Source organism: Ictidomys tridecemlineatus, chromosome 6 (assembly GCF_052094955.1).
Source record: "Ictidomys tridecemlineatus isolate mIctTri1 chromosome 6, mIctTri1.hap1, whole genome shotgun sequence".
NCBI classification, from domain to species: Eukaryota; Metazoa; Chordata; class Mammalia; order Rodentia; family Sciuridae; genus Ictidomys; species Ictidomys tridecemlineatus.
This window is the reverse complement of record NC_135482.1, coordinates 69,050,159-69,078,030: the sequence shown is the minus strand read 5'-3', so window position 1 is coordinate 69,078,030 and position 27,872 is coordinate 69,050,159. Positions and strand designations below refer to the sequence as shown.

The 27,872-nt window shown below is 37.0% G+C and overlaps 1 protein-coding gene across 1 annotated transcript in view; it reads right to left on the bottom strand.

The window, feature by feature from the left end:
• Positions 1–10,993: 10,993 nt before the first annotated feature.
• Dbx2 (developing brain homeobox 2) overlaps positions 10,994–27,872 on the bottom strand; it is a 35,246-nt gene continuing 18,367 nt past the window's right edge. The window contains exons 3-4 of the mRNA XM_005324854.5: positions 20,648–20,835; positions 10,994–15,577 (exon numbers count right to left, since the gene is read on the bottom strand). Coding sequence (XP_005324911.2) covers positions 15,245–15,577; positions 20,648–20,835 — 521 coding nt within the window. The 3' untranslated portion in view covers positions 10,994–15,244. The remainder of the gene's footprint in view (positions 15,578–20,647; positions 20,836–27,872) is intronic.

The window sequence follows — 27,872 nt, the reverse complement described above, 5'->3', positions numbered from 1 at the left end:
AAATAGGCCTCAGGAAGTCCCTGAAATCCCTGAAACTGCCAATGTTTTAGGTGTCTTGCAGACATGCCTTTATCTAGAGGAGCATTTCTTAACCTTAGAACTACTGAAATTTTGGGCCAGATAATTCCTTGTTTCTGGGCAGGGAGTACTATCTAGTAAGTTGTAGAATGTTTAGCATCATCCTCAGCTTCTACCCACTAGAAGTCACTATGAGTTATTACCAGGGAACTTGGATGCTCTAATTAGTATTTTCCCAGGTTTTATCTTAAAATAAAATGCATTGCTAATACTCTCACATCAGGAAGAGAGATGGGTTCCTCCCATTCCACTTTTTCCCCTTGAGAAGTGTATCACCTAAAGATTAGTTTCCTTGTCTCAGATCTCTCAGTTGCCAAATGGCTTCAGAAAGTCTAAGGACTATGTTTAGAGAAGAAGAGTTTTAGCTGGGCACAATGATGCACACCTGAAATCCCAGAAACCCCAGAGGCTAAGGCAGGAGGATCTCAAGTTCATAAGCCAGTCTCAGCAATTGAGTGATTCCCTGTCCCAAAATAAAAAAAAATAAAAGGTACAGGGGATGTAGCTCAATGATGAAGTGTCTCTGGGTTCCATTCCCATTACAAGAAAGAGGGAGAGAGAGAAGAAGAAAGAAAAGAAGAAGGAGAAGAAGCCTTATACACATCCCACATTGGCTGAAGTCAGGTATCCCATTTTTTTTCATCTTGGTTTGCTTCCCCATCACCAAACTCAGAGTCTGACTCATCTAATCAACGTGTTATTTGGTTAAGTGATTGTGAAACCCATGGCATCTGTGAGTGTTTATTCTTAATTAAAAGATTCATAGGAACAAGGTCGTTATGGAGTAACTGCTTCCCAAAGCCCCGATTTTCTCTACTTACTTTAAACCTATTGCTTCATGGATCCACCCCAGGGAGAACAGAGCCCATTCCATGTCATTAACTCGGATTCTTTAGCAGCAGATTTCCTCTTTGATTGGTGCAGGTTTGGACCCATGTGCAGATCGCAGTTATCCCAGAAGCTATGCATGGTATCGTGCCACAGAAACACTTGGAAGTATGTGGTAGTCGTCATGCTCTCCTTTTCTGACAAACAACAACAAAACTTCTCTCCCTAAAACTGCTACCAACACCCAGTTTATCTGACGTTCTTTTCCAAATCTAACTCTGACAGAGATATTTGTAATGTCTGGAGATATTTTTGAGAGTCACAATTTGGGCTGTATTGAAACATGTGTTCTTTTCTGTTTGGGAGATGCAGAAGAGGGCACATGCCCAGGTACCAAGTCCCCTGGTCCTAGTGCTTAGTTCAAAAGAGTTCTTTTTGGTAATGGCTCATAGTGACTTCTCGTGGGTAGAAACTGAGGATAATGCTAAACATTCTACAACTTACTAAATAGTTCCCCCTGCCCAGAAACAAGGAATTATCTGGCCCAAGCACCCTTCTTCTACCAACCCCCACACAACTTTCCGGCCTATTCCACAACAAGCTAAATGTGTTTTTCAAATTGTTTAATGGAAAAAAAACAAAAGAAAATTACAAAAGTAACTTAATGAGGAGAAAGATAAAGTTATGCTCTTACAAAAACCTCACAATTTTCTCACTGGTTTATATTTCTTCACTTTTAAAAAAAATGTTAACTGGAAGCTTTACTGATTTTTTTCTCATTTTTATTTATACAAATGGAACTCACCAGGCATATGCCTTTCTTTTTTATCCCAGCCATTATGTAGATCTTTGGCTTTTTTTATCCCTGCCATTATGTAGATCTTTGGCTAAATGCTGGACCATTCCTGTTGAAGAATCACAATCATCTGGAAAATTGCAAAAGTAAATACTCTAGGGTCCCACCCAGATGAAATGACAAAAAAACAAACAAACAAACAAACAAACAAAAAAACAATTTGAACATCTTAAATTGCCAAAGAGAGAGGGGGAAGAGTGGTCTTTTCCATAGTCACTCAAGAATCAGGCTGGTGGAGATTCTATCATCTTCAAAATGGAGCTTCCAAGATTGTTACTACCCACTCTGTAAGAAGGAAGCATACAGAGAAGCATGTGTAGGACATGTAGGTAGGTCAGGCTGGGAAGTGACATATGTTCCACTGGGTAGAACTCAGTCACATGGCATAGAAATTGCAAGGTTGACAGGAAAATGCTGCCTACTTCTATCCCCAAAAGCCAGAGGAGAATATGAACCTTGGTGAACAGCTAGTAGTATCTAGGATTTGAGATAGTTCATATTTTTTTTAGCTTGAAAATGCACCATACTACACAGTTGAATAGAGTAGACCCCAAGGTCAGGGTACCTCTATATCAGTGGAACAAAACTGATTCAATACAACATCTTTAGTTAATTGATTATTTTAATTAATGGATTTTTGGAGCACATTAAGGTCTACAGCAAATATTGTGGAAATATGGAGTTCCCATACATCCCTGACAGCCCCGAGTTATGCCTATGACTCAGCTGGCATTAGCTTATTTTATTTATCACCAATGAACCAATGGCAGGGCCACCAGAATGGTCTGATATGAAGAAACCACCATGTGTCTTCATAAGCATGCAAAGGAAGTTATCATGCACCTGCAGCCCTCTTGAAAAGTCAGATTCTTATGCCTCTACCCTCAGCAACAAAATGGATTATTTTTACACCTCCTTTAGGGACTGGAGCAATAGAAGTTTTACAGGGCTGAATATGATTAGGAAAGTCCAGGTAACATTGTTTCACCCTAGTAGCAAAAGGGAAACTAGGGAAGCAAGTTTTCAGTTTCATCCTTACAGAGGCAGGCTCATAGACTAGACATTTCTGTTAAAGAAGTGGTAAGCAAGTATAAAAAAAGGGGGGGGAAATCACACCACACAGAAAATTATACAACACTTAAGAAATAACCCCAAATATATCAGGAATTATGACAAATACAGGACAGTGATTGCCAGACTTGATTAAGCAAAACAGTTCAGCTACATACTATTTACAAGTGATGTCCTAATGTAAAAGAACATAAAAAATTAAAAGTACAAGTATGGAATATTACCCAATAGAAAGGTTATATAGTAAGGGGACCCCTGGCACAATAGCATCACCAAAGTTAAAAAGGTTTATTGTACAGTGAAAAAAGTCTTGATCCACTGGAAATGTACAATAAATCTAAGCTTACATGAAGCTAATAAAGTAACTTCAAAATACAAGAACCAAAATTTGACAGAACTATACAAGCAACTTAGCAAATCCTCTATTTTAGTGAAATTCTTACCATAACTGTCTCAGTAGCTAGATCAAACTAACCCCCAAATTAATAAGTGTGGATTTAGCAATACTACTAAGTTTATTCCAACATATGTATGTCTAAAACTTTGTTCTCTGGTCCCATTTGCTTTACAAGATTTCTAGTAAAACTACATGCCATCTCCCAATATCTCCTTTTTTGTACTCTTAAATGTGGTGTAGGTGGGCTTTTATAGGCACAAATGCACTCAAACTATTCTTGTCAAGTTCTATACATTGCTAGATCCCATAGTTATTTCTTGAGTTCCCATCTTTGTATAATATTAGAAGCATGGACCCAGTTGATCACTCTTTCCTCCTTTATTTATTTTCTTCATTGATTTCTGGTACACTAATCCCCTTGAATTTCCTCTCACTTCCAAAGTTTACTCTTCACAGTCTCTCACGGGTTCATGGTTTCCTCTTGGACCTCTGAACACTGGAGAGCCTCAGGTCTCAACAACTGGTTCTATTCTCTTCTCTTTCCATATCCATTTCCTTGGCAACTTCATTCAGCCTCAGAACTTAAATGCCATTCATATGCTAACGACTTCCAAAAGCCTGTCTCCAGCCCAGGATCCTCTCCTGAAGTCCAAGTTTATAGATACAATTACCTACTCAACACCTTCACTTGAATAACTCAGTGACATTACAAATTCAGCATGTCCAAATCTTCTAGGCCAGGGATGTAGCTCAGTGGTAGAATACTTGCTTAGTATATCTGAGATTCTGAGTTTGATTCTCAGTGAAAGGAAGGAAGGAAGGAATGGAGGGAAGGAAGGGGGGAGGGAGGGAAGGAGGGGGAGAGAGGAAAGGAGGAAGAGAAGAAGAAAGAAAGAAGGGAAAAGAACAGACTTAACTCTCAATGTCTCCTTGTGAAAACCTAACTCACCCACACACTTCTCTTTCCTTATTAATGATCGTATCCCTCCATGAACTCAGACAGAACCTTGACATCATCCTTGACCTCCCTGTCCCATGCCACCTCTATCTCATACCACCACTTTTCTGTCAGGAGATCTGTTTGGCTCTATCTTTAAAATACATTCAGAATTCATCCCCTTCTCTCTGTCACTACCATGGTTAAGGCCATGGTCAGCTCCTCTGTGGACTATTCTACCATCCTCCTAACTGGGCTTCTTCCTTTCATCCTTGCCGATTAGTCTATTCTAAACACAATAGCCTCCGTGACCTTTTAAATTGTAAACACATCATGTCATATCTCTGTTCTCTCTTTCTCAGAGTAAATGCCAAAGACCTCATAATGATCTACTCCCTTATTATCTGACCTCATCTCTTCCTACACCCCTTGTTCACACCCCTGCAGTTACACTGCCTCCCTGCTGCCTTTTGTACTGAGTGTACCACACCCACTCCCGCTGACCAACACCTGAATCTGTTGACCATCTCCCCTGGTAGTCTTAGCACTGACTATCCCCTCTGCCTTCAGTTCTCTTCCCTCTGATATCTACAGGACTACAGAGTATGCTGCAATGAAGCCAAAGGTGCCAGAGGTTCTGGGCAGAATTTAAAAACATAGCCAAAACCCTGAAGGCAATAGAGACAGTATGAAGAGTAAGATGCGCTGAGAGAAAGTCCAGTGAGGAGATGGTGGTGAATGATGAAGTTGTGCTCAGAATTAAGTACAGACAGTTTACACAGATCTGCGTAGGATCTACTAGAGAATTTAGACTTCATTATAAAAGCAATGGGAATTATCCCAGTTCTGTGACCTCGTTGTCACCAAGGACTTTCCTTCTTCTCGACCCTCTTAGCCATCCATCCTTTACTCCATCAACACTACACCCTGCTCTACCTTTAAAATTCTAATTCAAGACAAGCATTGAGACCCACACTTATAATCCCAGCTATGTGGAAGCTGAGGCAGGAGCATTGGAAGTTCAGGCTGATCTATATCTCTATCTAGATACTTCTTTAAAAAATTTAAATTCACATCATAGACCACAAATGGGTACTCAATAAAACCCAGAAATCTTACTCTGTTTCTCTAATGGACTCACTTTCCTACCCCCTCATTTTCTCTATTTTTTCCTCTAACATCCTCCCCCCACCCCCCAAAAAAATCCCTTCCTCAGCCTTCACCTTCACTCTTCATGCTTTACTCAGAAGCTACAAGCAGAGACTCTTCTTCTCACCCTCTTCCTACAAAGGGCCTGGTATCTACCCTGTTCTCCACAAGTCCAAGTCTGTGGAGGAAGAGCTCTCTCCTCCCAAGGAAGGGCCCCCACTCCCCGCTATGACTCTTTCCCCAGTCCCTCTTGCTGTCATGGAACCTGGATCCTGATCTCCCCTCTCTACACTGTCACCATTCCTTCCCAGCTAAATGACCTACCCACTATTATTCTGGTATTCTCCACTAGCTCCCAACTTGAAAAAAAGGAAAACGTTTCACTTCTTTGCATAAAATCCTCCAAGTTTCACCCTGTTTCTGTGCTTCCTTTCAGACAAAAACGGCTCCAAACTTTTTCAATATTCAGTTCCATCCTCTGTCTCACGTTTAATCTTTCTTCAACACATTGCAGTCTGGTTTTATTCCCCACCATTCCAGGTAAGACTGTTTGATATGTCAAAGTCATGGTTGTCAAATTCAAAGAACTCTTCTTTGTTTTTATCTTACACCTCAGCCATATTTCAGTGGATGTTATCCTTCTCGTCATGAAATAATCTCTTGACTATCTTGACACAACAGCATTTCTGCTTTTCCTCTTATTTCACTAACTCCTCTGATTCTTTCTTTCTTCCTTCCTTTCTATCTTTATTTCTTTCATGTTTTGCAAACAGTTGGTATTACTGAGTCACTCCACATTCCTAGTCTCTTTTTTATCTATAGTTTTCCTAGAATGGTCACATCCAATAGTTTAAAACATCACCTGTATTTTGATGACTCCCAAATTGATAGTTCCCATATAGATGTCTCCTCTCAAGCCCAGATACTGATAACTAACTTTGACCAAAATCTTCTTGAATTTCTCATTATCTTGAGTACAAAATCCAATTTCCAATCAAAATCTGTTCACATACTTTCACCATTTTATAAAATGCTTTTGTTGTTCATCTTATTGCCCAAACTGAAAACCTCAGAATCTTCCTGGTTTCTTCATTTCCTTCATCCCTTACATTTAATCCATCAGAGAGTCCTACTGATTCTAGCTTCAAAATCTACCTCAACCATGTCAGTTTTTTCCATCTACAATGCCATCAGCTTTTCCTAGAGCACCATCATTTCCCATTTTAGAGTCCTTATTTTCTCTTACACATCCCTTCCCACTCCATTCCTTACAGTAGTAGGTGATATTTAAAAATAGATTATCCTGTCACTCATAAAGGGCTTCCTATTTCACTGAGCATAAAATCCAAACCCCCCACCTTATACAACTGAGTCTGATTCAGGGCCTGCACAATACTGTTCACTACTCCCCTTTGCTGATCAATGCTTAGTCCTAGAGGCCTTGCCAGTGTTCCTTAAACAAAGAATGCTCTTTTGCTTCAAAGCATTTGAACATGATTTTTCCTTTAGTGGAACATCATTACCACTACTCTTTGCATATCTAGTTTCTTCTCATCCTTCAGGAGGAACCTGAAACGTTATCACCCCAAGTTTACCCATCCTCACTTTGTTTCTTTTACAGAGGTTATTGTAATTTAAGGAAATCAGTTAGAAGGACAGTTCAGCTGAGAGAGAATGACCTGAAATGGAATATGGATGAAAATGGGCAAATGTTGACAATGTAAAGCTAACTATACGTTGTGAATTGACTATATGGGGGAAAGAGGAAAAATGTATGAGGTCCTATGGGTGAGGCCATAACCTGATAGGACTGGTATCCTTATAAAAGAAGAGGAGACACAAGAGATTATTTTTCTCTCTTTCCACATATCTGCATAGGAAAGGCCATGTGAGGACACAGTGAGGAGTCTCCTACCTGTGAGTCAGGAAGAGAGCCTTCACCAGAAACCAACTCAGACTGTGAGCTATACCATCAGCTGACCCTTCAAACTTGGATTGAATCACATAACTTTCTTTCCTGGTTCTCCAGCCTGAAAATAGCATATCATGATACTTCTGGGCCTTTGTCATCATATGAGGGAATCCCATAATAAATCTCCTGAGAGAGAGGGAGGGATGGATCCAATTGTCTGCTTCTCTGGAGAACCTGAACTAATATAATTAGATTTGCATACTAGAAGGATTCAATACAGTCCAAAGAAAGAGTTGGAAGGCTGCTAGAAAGAATGCAGAGACTTCTAAGAAACAAGAAGCACAGGCAAGAGAGGATGGTGATGGAGATTGTATTAGTGGCTACTGGAGCAGACTGAACAGATGAGGAATAGACAGAGGAAGTGTTTAGGGGGATGCATGGACAAGACTCAGTAACTGCTTTTATATTAAGGGAGAAAGGGAGGACAGAATCAAGTTGACTCCCATGTTGTTAAATTCAACAAGTGGTCTCCTATTTTGTTATTTGCTGGGAAAAAATGGTGAAGATTTAACGTGAAAGAAGAGCTTATTTAAATTTAAGATGTCAAGCAATCATCTGAGGCAAAGTGTACACTTCCTGATTTAGCAGTTATATATATATATATATATATATATATATATATATATATATATATATATATATGTACATATATATATATATAGTAAATTACTTGGAAAATAGAGAACATAGAAAAGAAAGCACTCATCCTTAATCCCACTACCCAAAGATAGCCATAGTTAATATATGAGTGTGTATAATCTCTAAAATTTCACAAACATAAGCACACACACACATGCACACACACAATAGTAGTGTCATTAACATATAATTTTCCCCTTAACAACAAACCATGCTCATTTTTGTATGTATCATTCTTGTACAATTTTATTTTCAATGGGTGTCCAGGATTTCATTATATTTGTTAAAATTGACTTAATAACTCTCTTTTGTTATAAAAATATATTATGAGAGGATTTTTAGGGCAGTAAAGCTATTCTGTATGTCATTATATATTTGTCATAACCCATAGAATGAACAATACCTAGAGAGAACACTATGTAAATTATATACTTTGGGTGATAATGATATATCAATATGGGTTGGTCAATTTTAGTATTAAATATTTCACTCTGGTTAAAAATATTCATAGTGGGGGACACTGTATATGAAGGATAAGATTGTATGATAAATCTCTGTACCTTCCATTCATTTTTGCTGTGAACCCAAAACTGCTCAGAAAATAAAATCTGATGTATTTACTGAGAGACAGAATCCTTATATTCAAATTTATGATAAATTCCAGCAAATGGAGATGTCTCATCAAAGGACATGCTCATAACAACTTTATGTTACCAAATAGCCCTCCAGAAAGTTTTTAATGACTTTTACCCCTACTCAGATAGTACACTTGATTCAATTTTCATTTCCAGACTCAATATTGCCCCTATTGCACACCTCCATTACCCTGTCCTCAAAGTTGTACTGTAAAAACATTATTGGATATTTGTCAACATCCCCATTTTCTAAACTAGAATATAGTACAAAGTTCATCCAGTCTTTTTGATTACCAGTTAGTTGCGTCTCTGTGTTGCCTTCCTAGTTGTATGCCATGCAAATTTGTCTTTATTTAAAATTTCAAAGGAATTCCCACATGGATACCAGATGTTGACCATTTAATACAAGAAGGTGTTTCCTCATTACACAAATACAGTATGTGTCCAAAGTATTGGCATTGTTTAGTTTATGAATTACTTAAAATAACTACATCACAAAAAAACAATGGTTCATGTGTGAGTCACAAATTAAACAATGCCAATTTTTTGATGTGTACCACATTTGTATAATAAGAAAACACCTTCTTGGATTAAATGGTCAACATCTGGAACCCATGTGAGACCTTTAAAAAAAATTAGTGTTGCATTTTCTTAAAATTTTCCACATAGAAAGAAATGCTAAATGGAGTCCATTTTCACAAAAATTTCCCCGCTCCAAATATTCTTGCAACTAGTGAATCTCTTAGCTGGAACAAAAGCTTAAATCAAAGCAACAAACATCAAATTCCATTACAGGGGGTGCCAAGGGAATCTAAGTGTTTTTCTTTTGTTTATTTTGGAATTTTACTCTGAAACTGTAGAATGCAACCAAGGGGATTGAACCATGTTCACCCAAAAGATATTGCACTTCCTAACCCCTGAAACCTATGTATGTGGCCTTATTTGAGGAGCACACATACACACTGAGATACAATTAAGTTTAAGGATCTTGCTACATGACCATGGCTGGATTTGGCTCTCATCCAATGACAGGTGTCCTTATAAGAAAAAGGCAGAGGGAAATTTGGGCCACAGAAACATGGGAGGGTATATAGAGAGATAAAGATAGAGGTAGAGATTTTAGTCATGTAGCTCAAGCCATGGAGCCTCCAGGGAACTGGATGAGACATTTGCTAGATCCATCAGAGGGAGCAAGGACCTGCTGACACCTTGATTTTGAATTTTTCCACAATGTGAGAGAATAAATTTCTGTTGTTTTATGCCATCCAGTTTGTAATAATTTTTATAGCCTCCCTAGAAACTGCAACAATTATTCAGTGTGTGGTTGAAATGGAATTCATAGCAATTGGATAATATATATGTATATCATACACACACACACATATATATTATATATAATGAAATAATGACATTACTGTGTCTTAGATTTGACATGCCTGATTTTTTAGCTTTCAGTTAAGATCAAGGACTTGATGGTTCTGCTTTAGGTTTAAATAACATTAAATTTTGTCCCATCATTCCAGATGTGTAACACTTAAAAAAACTTAAATTGGACAATGAACTTATGATAACTTTGAAATATTTACTATTTTAGAGGTCTATTCTTTTGAGAAAAGCAGATGCTGCAGTGAATGAATGTGTGTGTGTGTGTGTGTGTATATACACACATATATAAAGCATTATAAGTTCTATATTATGATTTTCAACCTTCTTAATACACTTGTGACAATTTTGTTGAAATAGTTGCAGAATTAAAAAATTGGGACCTAATGTGTTAAAGGTTCTCCAGTTCCCTTTTAACTTTGGAATATTCTTATCCCAAAAGATGCTCCCTCAAATTTTTATCATTTAAGTAACTTTGAGAAAATATCCATGAAGTTGTAAGAATTCTAGACTAGTTGCACAAACTGGCATTCTCATTTCAGTCTTCAAAGTGGTGATAGATGACCGATCTCCAAGAGTTTGTTTGACTGCTGCTCACTTTGTAAACCAAAATATAAACTAAAAAAAAAAAAGCTGAATAATGCATTAATCAGACTGAAAACTAAAATTAGATAGACTGTTACACTAAATGATTATGTTTGCTATGGATTATGAGTATTATAAAATCTGAGTATTTATGCCCTTGAACTTGGAGTGGATAGGTACATTTTGATTAGCTTCTTGGTGGCTTTCTGAAGAGGCCCTCCCATTGGCATGTGTAATATTCCTTTATATCCAACACTAGTGAAAGCATAACTCCAAGCTCCCTCACAAGTTTCATTCTGTTTAGTTTGCTGAGGTTTTATATAGTTCAAAACCATAAATTATTATTCTTAAGTACAGGATCCTATGGCCATTCTTTCTATGCCCTGTTATCTCGTGGCCCCAGCCTCTGGTCCACCTCAAAAAGTAAAGGATCTACAATGGAATATTATGCAGTCACAGTAAATAGTTTCAAGTAACTTTTAATGACATGGGGAAATGTTTCTGTATACAAAGTTGAGTAAAAAAATTGGGAAAAATTGGGTATACACTGCGATTCAAATCTGTTGAGACACAAGTATTTACATTAACATACATTTTAAAATGACTAAAATTTTTTCATAAAAGAGCTAAGTTGGCTATCTCCAGAAAGTGGAATTACATATGAATTTTACTTTGTTAAGTGTATTTTTTAGTCTATTTCTTTATAACCCCAAACTAATAATGCAATGTAATGTAATATAACCCAGGCAATAACTGGAAGCTAAGAACCATATTTGTGGCATAAGTTCTATACATCATTATGGTAGTTGCATAATTCAGAAATGGTTTGAAAAAGATATAAATTAATCTTGCAACATTTCCCTCATATATTCAAGAACATTCATCATCCTGAATTTCCCTGCTTCAATTATCTGCTTTTTCCTCTGTCTTCCTACGAAGGCTGAGAAGGCTGAAAGAAAAAAAGAGAGAGAGAGAGAAAGTGTCCACCTAAACAAAAAGGAACTGCTGAATTCATTTCTGGACTCTTTCTAACTCCTCCTGGACTACTATGGCCTGGAGAAGGGATAGCATAGAAAACCAGCACTGTTGAGCAGCTTGTATTTTCTGAACAGTAGAGCACATAAGAATTCTCTTCCTGCAAATAGAGAGGCAGGGTTTTTGGAGGATATCAAAAGTTTGTTTACTTTTGCCCCAAATTCAACAGATCCTGTCAACAGCAGCAGGGAATATTTCAAAAGCTGCGTGGTGAAAAGATGAACTTATAAACTCTGAGAGGGTAAGGACTATGCTCTTTCTCATATTTGTTGGCACAAAGGCTAGGACAATGTTTCTCATAAGTGCCCAATAAGTGTTGAATTCCAGAAACCAATTTCAGACAGCTGAAAATGCAGTGTTTAACAAGCTTCTGAGTCCAGCGGAATGAACTTCATGGTTTTTAAAGGCCAACAGAGATTGATGGAATCATTAACAACTGAGGGATGGATGGGGCATAGAACACATTGAGGCATGTCTAGCTTTTAAAGGAAGTGCATTAAAAGAGTTGATACACCCAAAATGCATCAGAAAAAGGGAGTGAACCCCATGTGGGTTTCTTTATGGTTTTATGTTTGAAAAGTTAAAAAAAATGTGCATTGATTTTTAAGGGTGGATTGGAAGGTATGGATGTTGAAGGAGTATATATTTTCAGATATGTGTGTATATACAAACCTTGGTGGAAGGTATGACATGATCATGTATATGATTTTTAAACTCTGAGAACCACTGAGTTATTTATATAATTGGGTTCCCATGCAAACCATCTGACTACTAAGAAATATCCTTTAAACTTTAATGATCATGGCCTTCAATGTTTCCAGAGCCAGTGATTATACCTGTTCATATATTTAAAACCCTAAATACTTTTAAAAAAATAGAGATAATGCTCATCATTTATTTCTTCTCATCTGCTTAAGAGCCACTTGATAATTTCTTTTGACCTCCTTCTATAGCCCTGGTGCCAATTAAAACAGCATTTGTTTGAAAAGCAGACAGCAAATATGCTAATGCATGATCACCTGCAGAAAAGGAACTGTAACAAGATAACAGGAAAATGGACACCCCAGGCCATGAGTCGGTAGGGTGGGACAGTTAGCAGGAACATGAGCTAAGAGAGAAGGGAGAGCCTTGTGGATGGAATATCAGTGCTCAGTCCTTTCCTCCAGCAATTCTGGCAACAGAAAGCAAAATCAAAGCATAAAGAATGAAAGATAATTAAAAGACTGATTTGTATATTCGAATATCAGGCCAGTTTTACAAAGTGAAGCCTCGGCTGGGCCTCAGAGCTTTCTGATGAAAGTCATTTAAGCACTGATTAGCCCATTTCTACGATCTAGGTAATAAGACGGCCTTGACAACTTTCTCTCTTTCAAAATTCAAGTTATTCTCAAGAAACTGTGACCACAGACAAGCACTTCATGATTTTGGGCAGTGAGAGATTAAAAAAAAAAAAAAAAAAAAGCATTTCCGTTGCACACTTAAACATTTCCATGGCACTTACTTTCCCTAAACTTCAAAATCTGGTAGAAAAGAGAATACTAAAGAGAAAATCATTAAGAAAGAAATTATAAAATATCATGTGCTTCTGAATTCCTTTAATAAATCTCACCAAAATTGGCAGAATGTATCTTTTATAAAGCATCCCACACAATGTGAATACATCCCATAGTGCTATGGACCCCTTGAGTCTGGTAAAAAAAAACCTCGAGACTTGAAACTTGACTGGAAGGGTCCAAATACCATTTATTCACCTCAGGACCTTATATAAGCACTTGAACCGTATTCTGCCTAAGCTCCTTTGTCCAGCAACCGGAACCCTGATAGTAATACTGTCTACATTATAGAGTTATTTCTGTGAGGATTAAATGAGTTAATACACCCACATGCTTAGCACAGGGTCTAAAACCTAGAGAGGACCCTAGAAATGTAAATGAGGTTAACATCATATAAAGAAACTGTACTTTAAAACAACTCTTAAAATTTAAACCGTTGTTAGCAAATCCCTGCCCCCGACTCCCACCCAGCAAGGAGGCATTGAGATGAGCTTCCAAGATGACTCTTAAGTGAAAGTAAAAGATCATGCAATAAAGACATATACCAACAACAAAAAAAAATCCTTTCATAAAAAATAATTTCCTGATGTTGATTAAAACCATTATCTTTTGAAACAGTGCCTTTTCTAAATGTCAACCCTTCAAAGGCTTCTATAGCTGAGAAGGTAAGTACATTAGAAGCCACCATCATTACGTAGCTTGTTCACTAACAAAATGCCACATAATGAACTTCTAGGAATGTTTCTTATCCACAGATCAATGACAGCTTGGTTCCAAACCACATCATTTCCTTTTTCTGCTTCATTTCCTTCAAAGTGAAACATAATTTTTTGTTGGACATGAAATTAAAATTGCTGGATTAACTAAGCAAATCGTTACCAGAAATGTAATTTTATAAAAACACTATTTCGGGGTTGTCAAAAACATAAAACATCTGTGCGGTGTTTGTTAATACATAAAATAACCCAATATACATAGTGAATGCCAACTAAGTGGAAAATTGAGCCTGTAACTAGAAGTGCAAACAGAAATCATCATAGATTCCATCAGTATTGTGTTTTTAAGTCCAGTTGGGAACATTTTAAGAGCCATAACACTGCAGCTTTCTTTATTTTTGGCCAGAGGTCACAAACTACTTGACACAGATGTTTTGTTTGGCCAACACAGGGTTGGAAAATTATTGAACTCAACTACCTTTAGGTAAACCATGACCTCTGTTTATCTACTAGGCCCTCAAAGGCATCCATTTCATTTTGCAAACCCTGCTCTAAGCCTCTCTCTCTATTTTTGATTTTCTTCTCTTTGAGAAAGAATAAAAAAATAATTATTGGTTAAATGGATACCTCTCTCACTGATGGCCTGATAAAGTCCAGAGACTTGAAAATTAAGCATACTAACAGTTATATTCAGAAATTCTTGGGTTCATTTTAATGTATATCTTCAGTGTATGTAACTGTGGCTCATTTGATTAGGATTGCTGAGTTGCTAAAATTCACTTATAGTTGGATACTAAAAGAAGTCATAAAATAAGAGAATTTTGTTTTCTTTTTTTGCTATTCTGGGGATTGACCTAGGGCCTTGTGTATGCTAAGTAAGCAGTCTACTACTGAGCTACAGCCCTAGGCCCCGAGAAATTATCAAAACATATTCTTGTGGTATGAAAGTTTGGATAAAGTTCAAATTTTACATTATTTCCAAAAAATTTATAACATTCTGTCAGTGGTTTATTTTTCTTCATAAAAAAAGGAAATGAATTTTCTCAATGCAGTATTTGAAGATAATTGAGTTTCTACCAATGTATTGTAATGAATATTTACATATATAAATATACACATACAGACATATGCATATATACACATACTCAGAGAAGGGACTGAGCCAATGCTTGCTCTTATTCTTTTTAGTTCCATCATCTGTCCTGGAAGATTCTATTCCACTTACAAGTTAAGTCTGAGTATAGGGCTAAATAAGAGAACACTGGAGTGGATTTTTCTAAAGCATTAGTTCATGCATCATTCTGAAGGTGTTAGGTTTTAGGCAATGATGAGGCACAAGCTAATTGGCTTTAGATTTCAAATGTTGTTGGTTAAGTGTTCTTATAAATTAACATGGAGGAATGCTTCCATTCATATGGCCCTAGTAAGTGCACCCTTGTCTCCAGCTTCTTCCTCAGAAGACAAATACAAGGCACCATGCAGTGAATTTGCTTCTGGGGGTGGTGCCCCTGAACTCTCCTGGATTAGTTTTTCTGAAGGTTCTGGAGAATTCTCCCTCCATCTTGGACTTGAGTGCTGTTGGGAGACTTCCCATATTGAAGGACATGGAGAAGAGAAACCCAGAGCAGATTGTGAAAGAGGATCCTCTTGAAGGCTTACATCTTGGATGCACCTATTGGAAAGCACTTCCTTTTCTTTGGAATTCCGCCATTTCATCCTTCTGTTTTGAAACCAAATTTTCACCTATTGATAAAATAATTGGAAAAAATAATAATTTATTCTATGTTATTCCACATAAGCATTTTGTTTATTCATTTATTTGAAGCATTAGTGATGGAACCCAGGGCCTCAACTGTGCTAGGCAAGCACTGTGCCTCTGAGCTGTACCTCCATCCTCTTATTTTAGCATTTTAAACTGTACTTGCTTCTATATCCATTCTACAGGACACCTTATTATGAGACCCAACCTAGAAAGTCCCTGTGGCTTTTCACATTGGCTTATACAAAAATATCTAAGAAATTACTTTAACATAATATCCTCAAATATATTCTAAAACAAAATAACCGTAGTAAATTGTTACATTCTATAAGCCTCATGTCTTTCAAGATTGACTTTCTCAGGTATTTAAACATATCATTTGGTCTGTGCTAAATTATTTATTCAAGGAACTTTATGAACTCACATAGCATATGAGCATGTATTTTGTGCCAAGCATCAGATCACGCACTGTAGGTGGATTTTACACTTTGATCCTTACCATGGCTATAAGAAGTCTTCATTTCACATATAAGACAACTGAGGTTTAGGGAGATTAAATGCTCAAGATTAAATAGTTAGTATAAAGGAAGAGTTTAGACTAGAATGGATGACTATCCAAATCCAGTATCCAGGCTCTTGTAAAAAAAATGCAACCTCATCAAATTTTTGAGACTAAATAGAGAATATATTTTATAATGCTTTGTTAAATTATAGGCTTTATGTATTCCTTGGACTTGTCACACCATGATAATTAGGTTTAATAAGTAACAATTGGTTGTAATTAAGCCCAAAGTTCTTATGATGGGTTCTTGATTAGAGCCACAGCGTCCCCCAAGGCACCCAGCATAATGCCCTTTATATTATTAATATTATTTTACTTATATATTTTTTGTTGGTACATTATAATTATACATAATAGTAGGATTTCTTGTTGCATTCTCATACATGCACACAATGTAACAATATAATCTGGCTAATTTCATTTTCTAGTACCACGACTTCCTTTCTCTCCCTCCCTCCTTTCTTCTACTCTACTACTAACTCTATTATTAGCTATGCTTTTTATCCACTGTGTACTCAGTGGTCCCTGAGCAGAAGATTTCCCAATTGGTTTTCCTGATATTCTGAAAGTCAATCACATTATTTTTACCAGTTCCCATTTCCCATTCTACCCTTACACTAACAACATAGATTTTCATTTTAAAAACACAACTGGAAATTTTTTACCTAGATAAAGTATATCAACCAAATATTTCTCTCAATGAAGAAAAAAAATTCTATCTGAAATGGTCCTTCCAAATTGACAAAATAATTTTTTTATTCCTTCAACTTGATTGACAATGTTTAGAATGGCTGCAAAATATGTCTACCCAGACAACTGAGTGTAAAATACTGCCAGCCCAGTTATAACTTTGTGATTAAGGCTTTTCATAAGAAAATAGCTCTGAAGTACACATATCAGAGCATTTGGTTATACTCATGAACTTGTTTTTTATTTGAAGTTGGCATTTACTTCTACAAAGCAAGCAAAATATTTCTAATGGGTTTTCACTGAGTTATTTGTTCCCATTAATGAAGCTGGTCTTTCTCATCATATTCATTATTTTCTTCTTCTCTTAATCATTCTGTATGTTTAGAAATATTTAAGTGCTATCAAAATTAAAAAACACACACAAAAAAAGAGTTTTTTCACAATCAGTGGTCTTGGGACACATACATATATTTGTGACAAGACACTAAATTTCTACCTCTTTCAACAAATACAAAAACAAATTCCAGGTAGAAACAATAAGAAAACAAAACTATCAAAGTCCTAGAAGAAAACATAACAGATTGTCATTATAGTCTTGGAGAGATGAATGTTAGCATGCCATAAATTACTAAGGCTATAATGGACAAGACAGATAGAATTGATTATATGAAAATGCAAAATTTCTATATAAATAAATATATCAGAAACATATGAAAAAGCTAAAAGCTATTCAAAGAATTAAAATCAAGGACTCAAACAGATATCTGTATGTCTATCATCATAGCAGTATTATTCACAATTACCAAAACATGGAAACAACCAAGTTTTCATTGACAGATGAATGGTTAAATAAAAATGTGGTATGTCCATAAGATGGAATATTATTCAGTCTTAAAATTATGAATATTCTGACACATGCTACAACACATATGAACCTTGAAGACATTGTGTTAAGTGAAATGAGCTAATCACAAATCATATAGCTAAGCACTATATGGTTCCATTTATATGAGATTCTTAAGAGTAGACATTCATAGAAAAAGAGAATATAAAGATTGTTGCCAGGGGCTGAGGAGAGAAAGGAGGAGTTGTTTTTGGACACAGTTTCAGTTTCATAAGAACTAAAAGTTCTAGAGATGGAGGATGCTGATGGTTGCACAATAATGTCAGTTACTGAATGCCACTGAGTGATAAATCTTATATTTATTTTACCACAATAAAAAAATCACTAACTCAGGGATTTTTATAGCATCTATAACAGGAAAGTGTAAGTAACTGTAATATTCCAAATATGTTTATTAATATCCAAAATAATTGCTATACATCAACGAGACACAATGATAGAAAAAATGCAGTATAGAAAGGCCAGTGACGAAAAGACCTCAAATTCTAGAAGTTAGAAAAATTCAAACTAAAAAATAATAAATACCATTGTTCATAATATTGCTGATATTATTTAAAATGATAAATGGTAAAGGGTTTGCAAAAAATCATTTTTGTTAATAAGAGTGAAATTTTTACATAATTCACCATCTAATTTTATATAATATTGTTTTAGAAAGAAATTTTTAATCTGTCACACTTTAAAAATATACATATACCTTAACAAATAATCCCACTCCGAATTCCCTAATTTGCAATAATATTTTAAAAGTGCATAAATAGATGGAATAGTGAAAACTAGAAGTAACTTAAAAGTTGATGGTAGTTAATTGAATTATTCTATATCTACACTATGATCTGTAATGAGACACACATCAAAGAATGAATTGATTGATAGGTACCACCATGCAAGGATGCATCCTGTAACATTTGAATGCAGGGAAATAAAAAGTAAAACAGTACAATCCTCAGTAGTGTTATTAACAATAGTCAAAACTGGGAAGAATACATATGCTCCCTTTGGTAAAATGAATTAATCATATTATACCATGTAGTGATAATACAAACCCAGCATGAGTAGAATGACCTGCTACTACATGCAACAACATGAAGAATCTCATCACCATAATAGTAAGTGAAAGAAGCCACATACAAAAGAATACATACTGAGTGCTTAAGTTATAGTACAAAAACAGGCTAACTTAATCTGGGTTGTTAGAAATGGGAATAGTAGATGTCCCTGGAAGAAGTAGATGATGACTGGGAGGAAATCTTTGGGGTCTTCCCGTATCTACTGTTTGATCTGTGCACTGTGTTACTCAGGTGATCTAAACTGTTCTTTAGGAAAAGACAAAATATATGCATAAGATTCTGTTTATAGGAACACAATACACACACTAACAGATTTTCACACTTTCTTAGAGTACTGTAAGATGGAACCTTGCTACTTTTCCATCTTTCAACAGCTATGTCCCCTTTAATTATCATATGGTCTTGTGTTGTTATCTAACTTTTCATGAGCTTCTACCAGGTGTACAAGTTTCTGGGGTACAAAAAAAAAGTATGTCTTTCTCAGTACTCACCATATTTCCTCTTCCTGCCTATCTCACATAGTATCTTGCACACAAGAGACCAACCATCAAGATGCAGCTACTAATTTATCTGTTACATACACAAAATTGCTCTGAGACCTAGACAGAATTCCTTAATTGCTCTTCTTTTAAGTGAGAAACCAAGGCACAGGGCAATCAGTTGAGGTTGTGGACTCATTAGTATCACAGTTCAAGAAGGGCACAGACTGATGGATCTAGGTCAATTACCCTGTACCACACCATGTGCTGCATCCTACCACTCCCAAAATTTGGACATGAAAGGCAGTCTATGGAAACAAAGCACATCCCTAGAGAAAGAAAGCAATGTTGAAGAGAGTGCCATACAATAATAACTGGTTTTAGTAAGGTCCAAAATGTAGCATAGGTCATCTATAGTGAGGAAGAGGAGAATAGCAAGATTAAGACAGAGCCTCCGCTAGCCCTTCAGTTTCTTTACACTAACTGGCAAAATGAAGGTGGATGTAGGCCTGACCAGGAAACTTATTCCCGCTGCCATCCTCCCGCTAGCCAAATGCCTCTGAACAGTGAACACCCTGCATAACTGTATACAGGGGTTCTAGTTTGAGGAAAACATAAATCCAAAGTCAGGATGCCTAAGATAGAAGCCCAACTCCCAAACAGCTTTGCTACATGACACAGGACCTATATTCAGTTCTGCACATTTATTCATCTAGAAAAGAGGCTTATTACAGTGCATTGTGATGAGAAAAAGGATTAAATAGGAAAATGTTACAGTCTTATGTATTAACTATTTGTAAATGGGTCATACTTTAGAGTAATCTTCACTGTCAAAAAGGCAGAAAGTCTCATTCACAATTACATGAAGTGCAAGAAAGGTGTGTAAGAGTTGCAAATGTGAATGACTAAACTGTACATGACATAAACCCAAAGTGCAAAATAATGAGACCCATTAATGAGTATTCATAAGTCACTTATTCATGCTTTGATTTTGGATTTAAAATGAAGAGAAAGACAAGAAAATTGGTTCCTGCTTTTGAAAGAAATTATTTAGCCTGCTTCTCTGAATATAAAGCAAAAAAAAATGCTATAAATGCTACATCCTTAGCATTTCACTTCATTTTGGAAGAATCAATCAGTCCAATGGCAAGACCTAAACCTCTCAGCAATGGTTCTATTTCCAAACAGAAATCATCTATTTCTACCCACTAACAAATTATGAAAAGCATTTTGAGAACACTTCAGGGTTCTGCCCTGTACCTAGCACAAGAGATATTTACCAAATAAATGGATTTCATTGTATGTCTTCAGAAAGGAAAAGCAGGAGACATCTTCCTGATCATTAGTACCTGTGACTCCTTTAGTCCCAAGTTGATGGCAAGTTTCTTTCGATCTGTTTTGCTGATGTATTTTTGCTTCTGAAACATTTTCTCCAGAGCCTTTCTCTGGTCCTCGGAAAATACAGCTCTTCTTAAAATGCCCCTCCGAGCTTTGGAATTAGAGTCCTGGGTCAGCAAAGGCAGCACACTCTCTTCTCCTGCAGAACGTAGAGATGAGATACAAAAGCCCAGTTAGCATTGGAGAAAAATCAGTCTGGCATCTTCCTACTCTGCCTTGGCCAAAGGATTTCATCTCAACTCCACACACTTACAGCAGTGCTTCCTAACCTCTTCTTGGGGGGTAGACTCCTTTGAAAATCTGATGAATACTCTTTGCTTCCTACAGGAAGGGAAGAGGGGCACATGTGCTTGCCCTCTGATTTTGTGTGCTTGTCAGGAAAGCCCACGGTTTCAGGTTACAAAGCCCCAATGCAGAACAAGTCCTAGGTGGTTTAAACATTTCATTTTCATCTAATCTTTGCTTATTTATTTTTTCATTCTTTTTTTTCAACAACTATTTGAATTCTTACCATATGCCAGATCCTCTGCCCAATACCACAAATTGAGAAATAAACCATATCTGTTTTCTCTTTACCTGTAAAATCTAATAGATGGGAACTTACTAAACTAGCATCACACAAGCAATAAATTGTGCATTCTTTTTTATTAAATATTTATTTTTTAGTTGTAGTTGGAGAATACAATACCTTTATTTTATTTATTTATTTTTATGTGGTGCTGAGGATCAAACCCAGGGCCTCACACGTGCTATGCAAGTGCTCTACTACTGAGCCACAACCCCAGCCCTAAAGTGAGTATTCTTTATAAAGGCACTTGGAGAACACAAAACAAGGTGTCTGATCCAAATCTGTGATATCAGAGAAAGTTTGCAAGAATCAGAGATGCTTAATCTAAGAACCAAAGGGAGAGCTGAAGGATTCTCAGTAACCTTCCTCACCAATTGATTCCACTGACAACTTCTTGAAGACAGAGACATTTTCTCCTTTTTCTCCCTTTCTGTGGCTAGCACAACACTGGTTGCTACCCTCTGTGTGTTTGCAAGCATTCATCAGCCATTCGCTCATTCTGCTTGCCAGGTATGTCAGGCAAGAGTAATACACCCTGCACCCCCTGTGCCTGCAAAGATGTCTGTGTTCTAAACCAGAATCTGTACGTGTGGCAAGGGGTAACTAAGGCAGCAAATGGAATTAGGGTTGCTGATCAACTAATCCTGAGCTGAAGAGAGTGCCCTGGATCATTCAGGTGGGCTCAATGTAATCACAAAGGTCCTTGTAAGTAGAAGAGAAAGGAAAATAGGTCACAGTCAAGAGTCAGATTTGAAGATTCTATGACTTGCTTGGAAAATGGAGATACAATTTGTAAGCCTCAAAAAAAAAAAAAAAAAACCACACAAGGAAATTGATTTTCTCCAGACTCTCTAGAAGCAACACAACTGACACTTTTATTTTAATCTAGTGAGACCCATTTGAGACTACTGGCCTCTAGAATTGAAAGATGGTTAAACACGTGTTGTTTTAAGGCATGAAGTTTGTGACAACTTGTTACAGAATCACTAGAACACTAAGGCACTTGGTATCAAGCCCATTGGACTAATTGCTAAGGAAACCAGACAAACAGCACCCAATCCCTGCCCTAAAGGCTCTCACCTTCTCATGGGAGGATTGACACATGATCATTCACTCCGAAATTGACGTTCCAGTAGAACAGGGGCTCTGGTTTATGGTTGTAGTTGGTCTGTGTTTTGGTGCTTAATAATTATTTACTGAATAAATAAGTGAATAAATGTATTAACAGAATAAAAATGGCCACAAGATGTTCTGATATGACAATGAAGGAAATAATGAGTTCAGCAAATATAAGATTGAGCTACATCTAAAAGAACAGTTAGAGAAAGATCCAGACACAGTGGCCAGGGTGTCTGAAAGCATCAGGCACAGGGGAATCAAGTCTATCTAGGGAAAAAGAGCAGTCTGCAAGAGTGGGAAAAGGCATGAAGCAGAGGGTTTCCAGGTGCTACTAACCCTAACCAGCCTGCAGATTGACTTTGTTTGGTCTTATAGTGTTATTTAACAATTCTAATTTCATTTAAATTTCTGAGAATCCTCCAGCTCTCCCTTTGGTTCTTAGATTAAGCATCTCTGACTCTTGCAAACTTTCTGTGACATCACAGATTTGGATCAGACACCTTGTTTTGTGTTCTCAAAGTGGCTTTTATAAAGAATACACACTTTAGGGCTGGGGTTGTGGCTCAGTAGTAGAGTGTTGTTTAACAATTCCAACTTAATAATTGGGGGGCTTCACACGAAGTTTGGGTTTCTGACACCTCTTCAAAGGTGATGAACTCACTATACCAAGGTCATCTTCCAATGCAAATATGAGAGTCATATGCCCACTTTAGATGGAGCATGTAGTCCTCAGCTTACCATAGTCTGATTTTTATCTTCCAAGACCTTGAAGACCTTTGGACCTTTGTTGAAGAGATTATGGAGTGGAATGGAGCCAGATCATAGAGAACTGCAAGGGTTTGGGGCAAGGAGGTAGTGAATATCAATGGAAGATGAATAAGCAGAACATGAAATGATAATAAACATACACTGAACTGAACTGTTGCATTTACTCCATGTTAAGCCACTGAAGCACAATATTCCATTTAATTCTCACAACAAATTTATGTCATGAATACTACTATTATTCTCCCCATCTTACAGAAATAAAATGAAGCTTAAGAAAGTCAAGGGACTTTGTCCAAGGTCACATAGCTAGGGTTTCAAACCCAGGAAGATTGACACCAAAACAAAAGCTCTTAACAATACTGATATGATCGGATTTGTAGTTTAGGAAAAAAAAAAAAAAGAGGCCAATAAATCTTGTTACTTCTACTTCTGCAATGTGATCACTTCCTTTTCTATTTATCTAAAAGATTATAAACATCTCCTGGCTATTCTCTCTGCCCTTAGGTATCTCTCATTCCAGTTCATCCTCACCCTGCAAGAAGACCCATACTGCCTCTTTTCTGCCTGTAACTCTACATCTCCACAGAAACACTGTAGCTCTGGGATGGAATCAAGCCTCACGCTTCACCAACGTTCACTTTCAGTGATGTTCCTCTCCATTCATCCTCACAGAGGATCCTGACTATTTCCTACTGTGCTCATTCTTTGTGCCAAGAACATACATGGAAGTCAGGTTTTGACAAATGGACTCACTGTTCTTTATAAGAGATTTAAGAAGTTTGTTGTTGTTGTTGCTTTTAGAAGTTTTATAAAATATTGGTCAATTATAAAAAAAATACTGTGAATATCTCAACATGCTCCTTTTTTCATAAATGATTTTCTTCTCTGAATATTCTTTGGTATGAAGATCCTAGAATTGCTCCTTCTGCTTTTATTTCAGAGTATATCTTCACCGGTGGGGACAACATCTCTCTAGGAAGCCTAAGGATAAAGGACTATGGAGTACAGAAGAACTGGGTTTGGATCTTAGCACTTATTGTGTGACCTGAAATAAGTTGAAAACCTTTTCCAGTCAATCTTCTAAAGCTGCCCCAAGGATTCAATGAAATAGCATAACAATATTTGAGTGCCCAGCACATATTAAGAATCCCACAAACCTCCTTCATTTCCCCTTATTAGATTTCATTACAAGAATCATATGCCACATTTATCAGTACAGATGAAGAAGATCCAAAGCCACACAAAGGACACAGCTTAATTGGCACCAAGACCTTCTGAACTCAATACTTGGCACTTTCCTCCACATTCTGGCATTCTTAATTTGTAAATATATCCCATCTATCATTATCATAGTCATACATCTTAACAACTAGGATAAAAACACTAAAGTTTTAAAGGCAAACAAATGCATAAACTATCCACTTGGTGACATTTTAAAAAACTGCTAAAGATGAGGACTATGAAGGCCAGGCAGCAGCAAAGAAATATTTACACTATAATTTTTAAATCATGATACATAAGAGATATGCTAGGTTTACAACTAAGGAAAATTGCAAAGGAAAAGACTGAAAAGGCAAGAATAAATATTAAGGTAGGTTATTGCAGAATTATGGGCAAATAATTCATGTCCGCTATCTACATTTTAAGTTTGGTTCTATTTTCAAATGGAACAAATAAATAGCATAGCAACCTTTGGGGGAATAATTAGGCAGTCATTTAGTGGATGTTGAGTGACAAGCAAAGGTGAAACCAATCCATCCTTAAGGTACTCACAGTTGATAAGAAGAGGCCCACGAAGGTTACAGACAACCCAATATAGAGAGATGAGGATGGTAGACGACAGCAGAGAAGGCATCAGAGTGCTGGGTAAGAAGTTGATGAGTCTGGGAGGTCCTAAAAGAGCAGCGCTCAAAGCAATTCCTCAGCTGGCAATCTTGGGAAAGTCAGGCAGAGGCATGAAGCCAGGTGTGGACCAGCGTGAAGCAGGTTGGGGATGAGGTGAATCACACAGCCTGGTATTGCAGACTGCAGGGTCTGACTGGAAGGACACAGGAGATAAAGTGGGAGGGTAGATAAGGGCCAATGGCAAATGAAACAAATGTGGGTTATAATTTGACAAGGGCAACTTTTCAAGAAGACAAGACTAACATAGTATTTCAGAAAGGCAAATGTTTTCTGAGTTAATAAAATATTTTACATCTCTATATAGGATCCAAAACAAATTTATAGACCTATAAAGGTAACAAAAAAATCTACATTTATTTTTTTTCTAAGTAGAGCTTTAAGTAAGGCTCATCACTATGATTCCACTTAATTTAACCCCTTCTTCACCAAGATCGATGGGTTAAAATAAAACAAAGGGGAATGAAGCTCATATAAGTGCCCCTAAAACTCTTAATTGAAAACTGTAGGTTTTCCTAATAAGTTATTTTTGTTTTTTATGTATATTTTTAGTTGTCAATGGACCTTTATTTTATTTATTGATACATGGTGCTGAGAATTGAACCCAGTGCCTCACATATGCTAGGCAAGCGCTCTGCCACTGAGCCACGATCTCAGCCCTAATAAGTTATTTTTAAATAAAGAGAACCAAGTTCCCATCAAGTGCTGCAGTCTGGCTGGGCAAAATAACAGGGGTGGGGGTGGGGGGGTGTGACAAGCAACTTGTGAAGGTTGATACAGCGGGAGCCGCTTTATTATGGGACAGAGAAGTATATACCCAACTAATTACACAAAGCTTAACTTAATTAACATAAACTAGACACAGCAGTCAACCAATAAGGAATCCTCATCATCTTAATAATTACATACAGCTTAACTTAATTGACATAATCTAGACACAGCAATCAGTCATTAAAGAATCTCCATCGTCTTAATGGCTAGCTGGTGTTACTTCTCAAACCACTCCTCTTGGCAAAGTGCCAGACGCCATCTTGACTTGTCATCAAACAAGGGGATTTACAAATACATTATTCTCACCAGTGTGATAATAATTTTAACATTTCAGAGGCATGAATAGAAACCAGATCTCAATCTCTAAAAGAAAGATTTGGTACAACTGTGACGGTTAAAGTATTAACTTCTGGGTCTGGTTCTAAGCTTTTAGTGCCCTAAAATAAACAAGAGTACATTCAGTAAATAAGCAAGAAATGCTACAAAGATAAAGAATATTGCATTCTTCCTTGCTTTGCTATTGCCAAGTCTCTCCTACTGTGATTCTCAATATATAAATTATTCTTGTTTTCCTAAAGTGGTGTGCCCAGAGTTCCCCCCCAAATTATATTACAATGTTCCTCCTCGTGTCTCACCCATGAGTCTTTCACAGGCTATATCTGAATCCAATCATAAATCACATTGATGAACCCACAACATTTTCATACCCTGTAAATAAGTGCCCAAAATTTACTCCTGCAAAACACTTCAAGAACTTGTTGGTGACTCAAAAGTCACTCAGAAGTTACTGAAAATCTCTAAGTAACAAACACTTCCAACTGTTCCTAAATTCATGACAAATGTCTTGTATGAAGACTTCCAAGTGACAAAAAATAAATAATGCAAAAATGAAATAAACAGATACAGGGCACAAGGTATTTAGGCACCTCTATTTGAGGAAATCATTAGTATTAGTGTTATTTAATACTGTATCTTCCATACACATGTGGGGCTCAACAGGGGCCCAAGTGTGTGCCAACTACATGCATCATGTCATGTCATCTTTACAACAATAGATATTACTATCCTCATTTTCCACAGAAAATAAATGAAGCTCCAGAAAGAAATTGTGTGTTTGAGAGCACACATCAAAGCAGAATAAAGCAAAGCAATGTTCTTCAAAATTACATTGTCATTTTTCAAAGTTCTAAGTGAGCAGGGAAAGAAGTAAAGAGATGGGGAGAACCATTAAAAGGGCAGAAAGACTTAGGGTAGAAAACGTTTCAGAGGCACGACTCTATGGATCCTGAGTCATTCCCCTACTGCCTCCTCCAGATAAGCGCTGTGTGAAGGGCCTAGTGAAGGGCATGGCAAATGGAGGTGTGCCTTAGGTGCTGCTACTGTTGGGAGAAGAGGAGGGAGAGACAGGGAAACCAGCATTAGAGAATTCTAGTGACGTTCATTGCCTTTCACTTTGGCCTTGACCTCTAGAAAATGACAACTCTGTTATTTTGCTGTCCTACCAACTGGACAGCCCTATAGAATAAAGAAGGGCCCCTGTCATTTTCTAAATATTGGCCTAAGACAAAGTAGTTGCAGCTCTGTCCTATCCTTTCCCACTGTAATCCAGCAGAATCCTATCCCAAGAACAGTAGGATGCCAGCAATTTGAGTGGCCTTTAGACTCACCTAGGCTCATCTGAATCTCTAGATTACTTCCCCCATTTGGGGCTGCACCCTTTGTCCCATATCCTTTTACCTATTGCTTCAGGAAGTCCTATAAACGTTTCTGGATCATGCAAGTTGCCCTTTGTCCCATTGTAGCTTCTAGCCCCTGCTGTGGTCCTGGCCCTGATCTCTGTTCCCTGTTCTATTCAGGCCTCTATGCCCAATCTATGCTGTGTTGGGGTCACAGCAGGCCAAGAAGTGCTCTCTCCTGCCATTCCTAATAAGTTGCATAACTTCAGGTTTTCTTTCTAGTTTCTCATGTTAAAAACTAATTCCTATCGCAGTAAACCCCTGACTTTGTAATAAAAGTGATAACACTAGTCTACAAAGTACCACCAAATC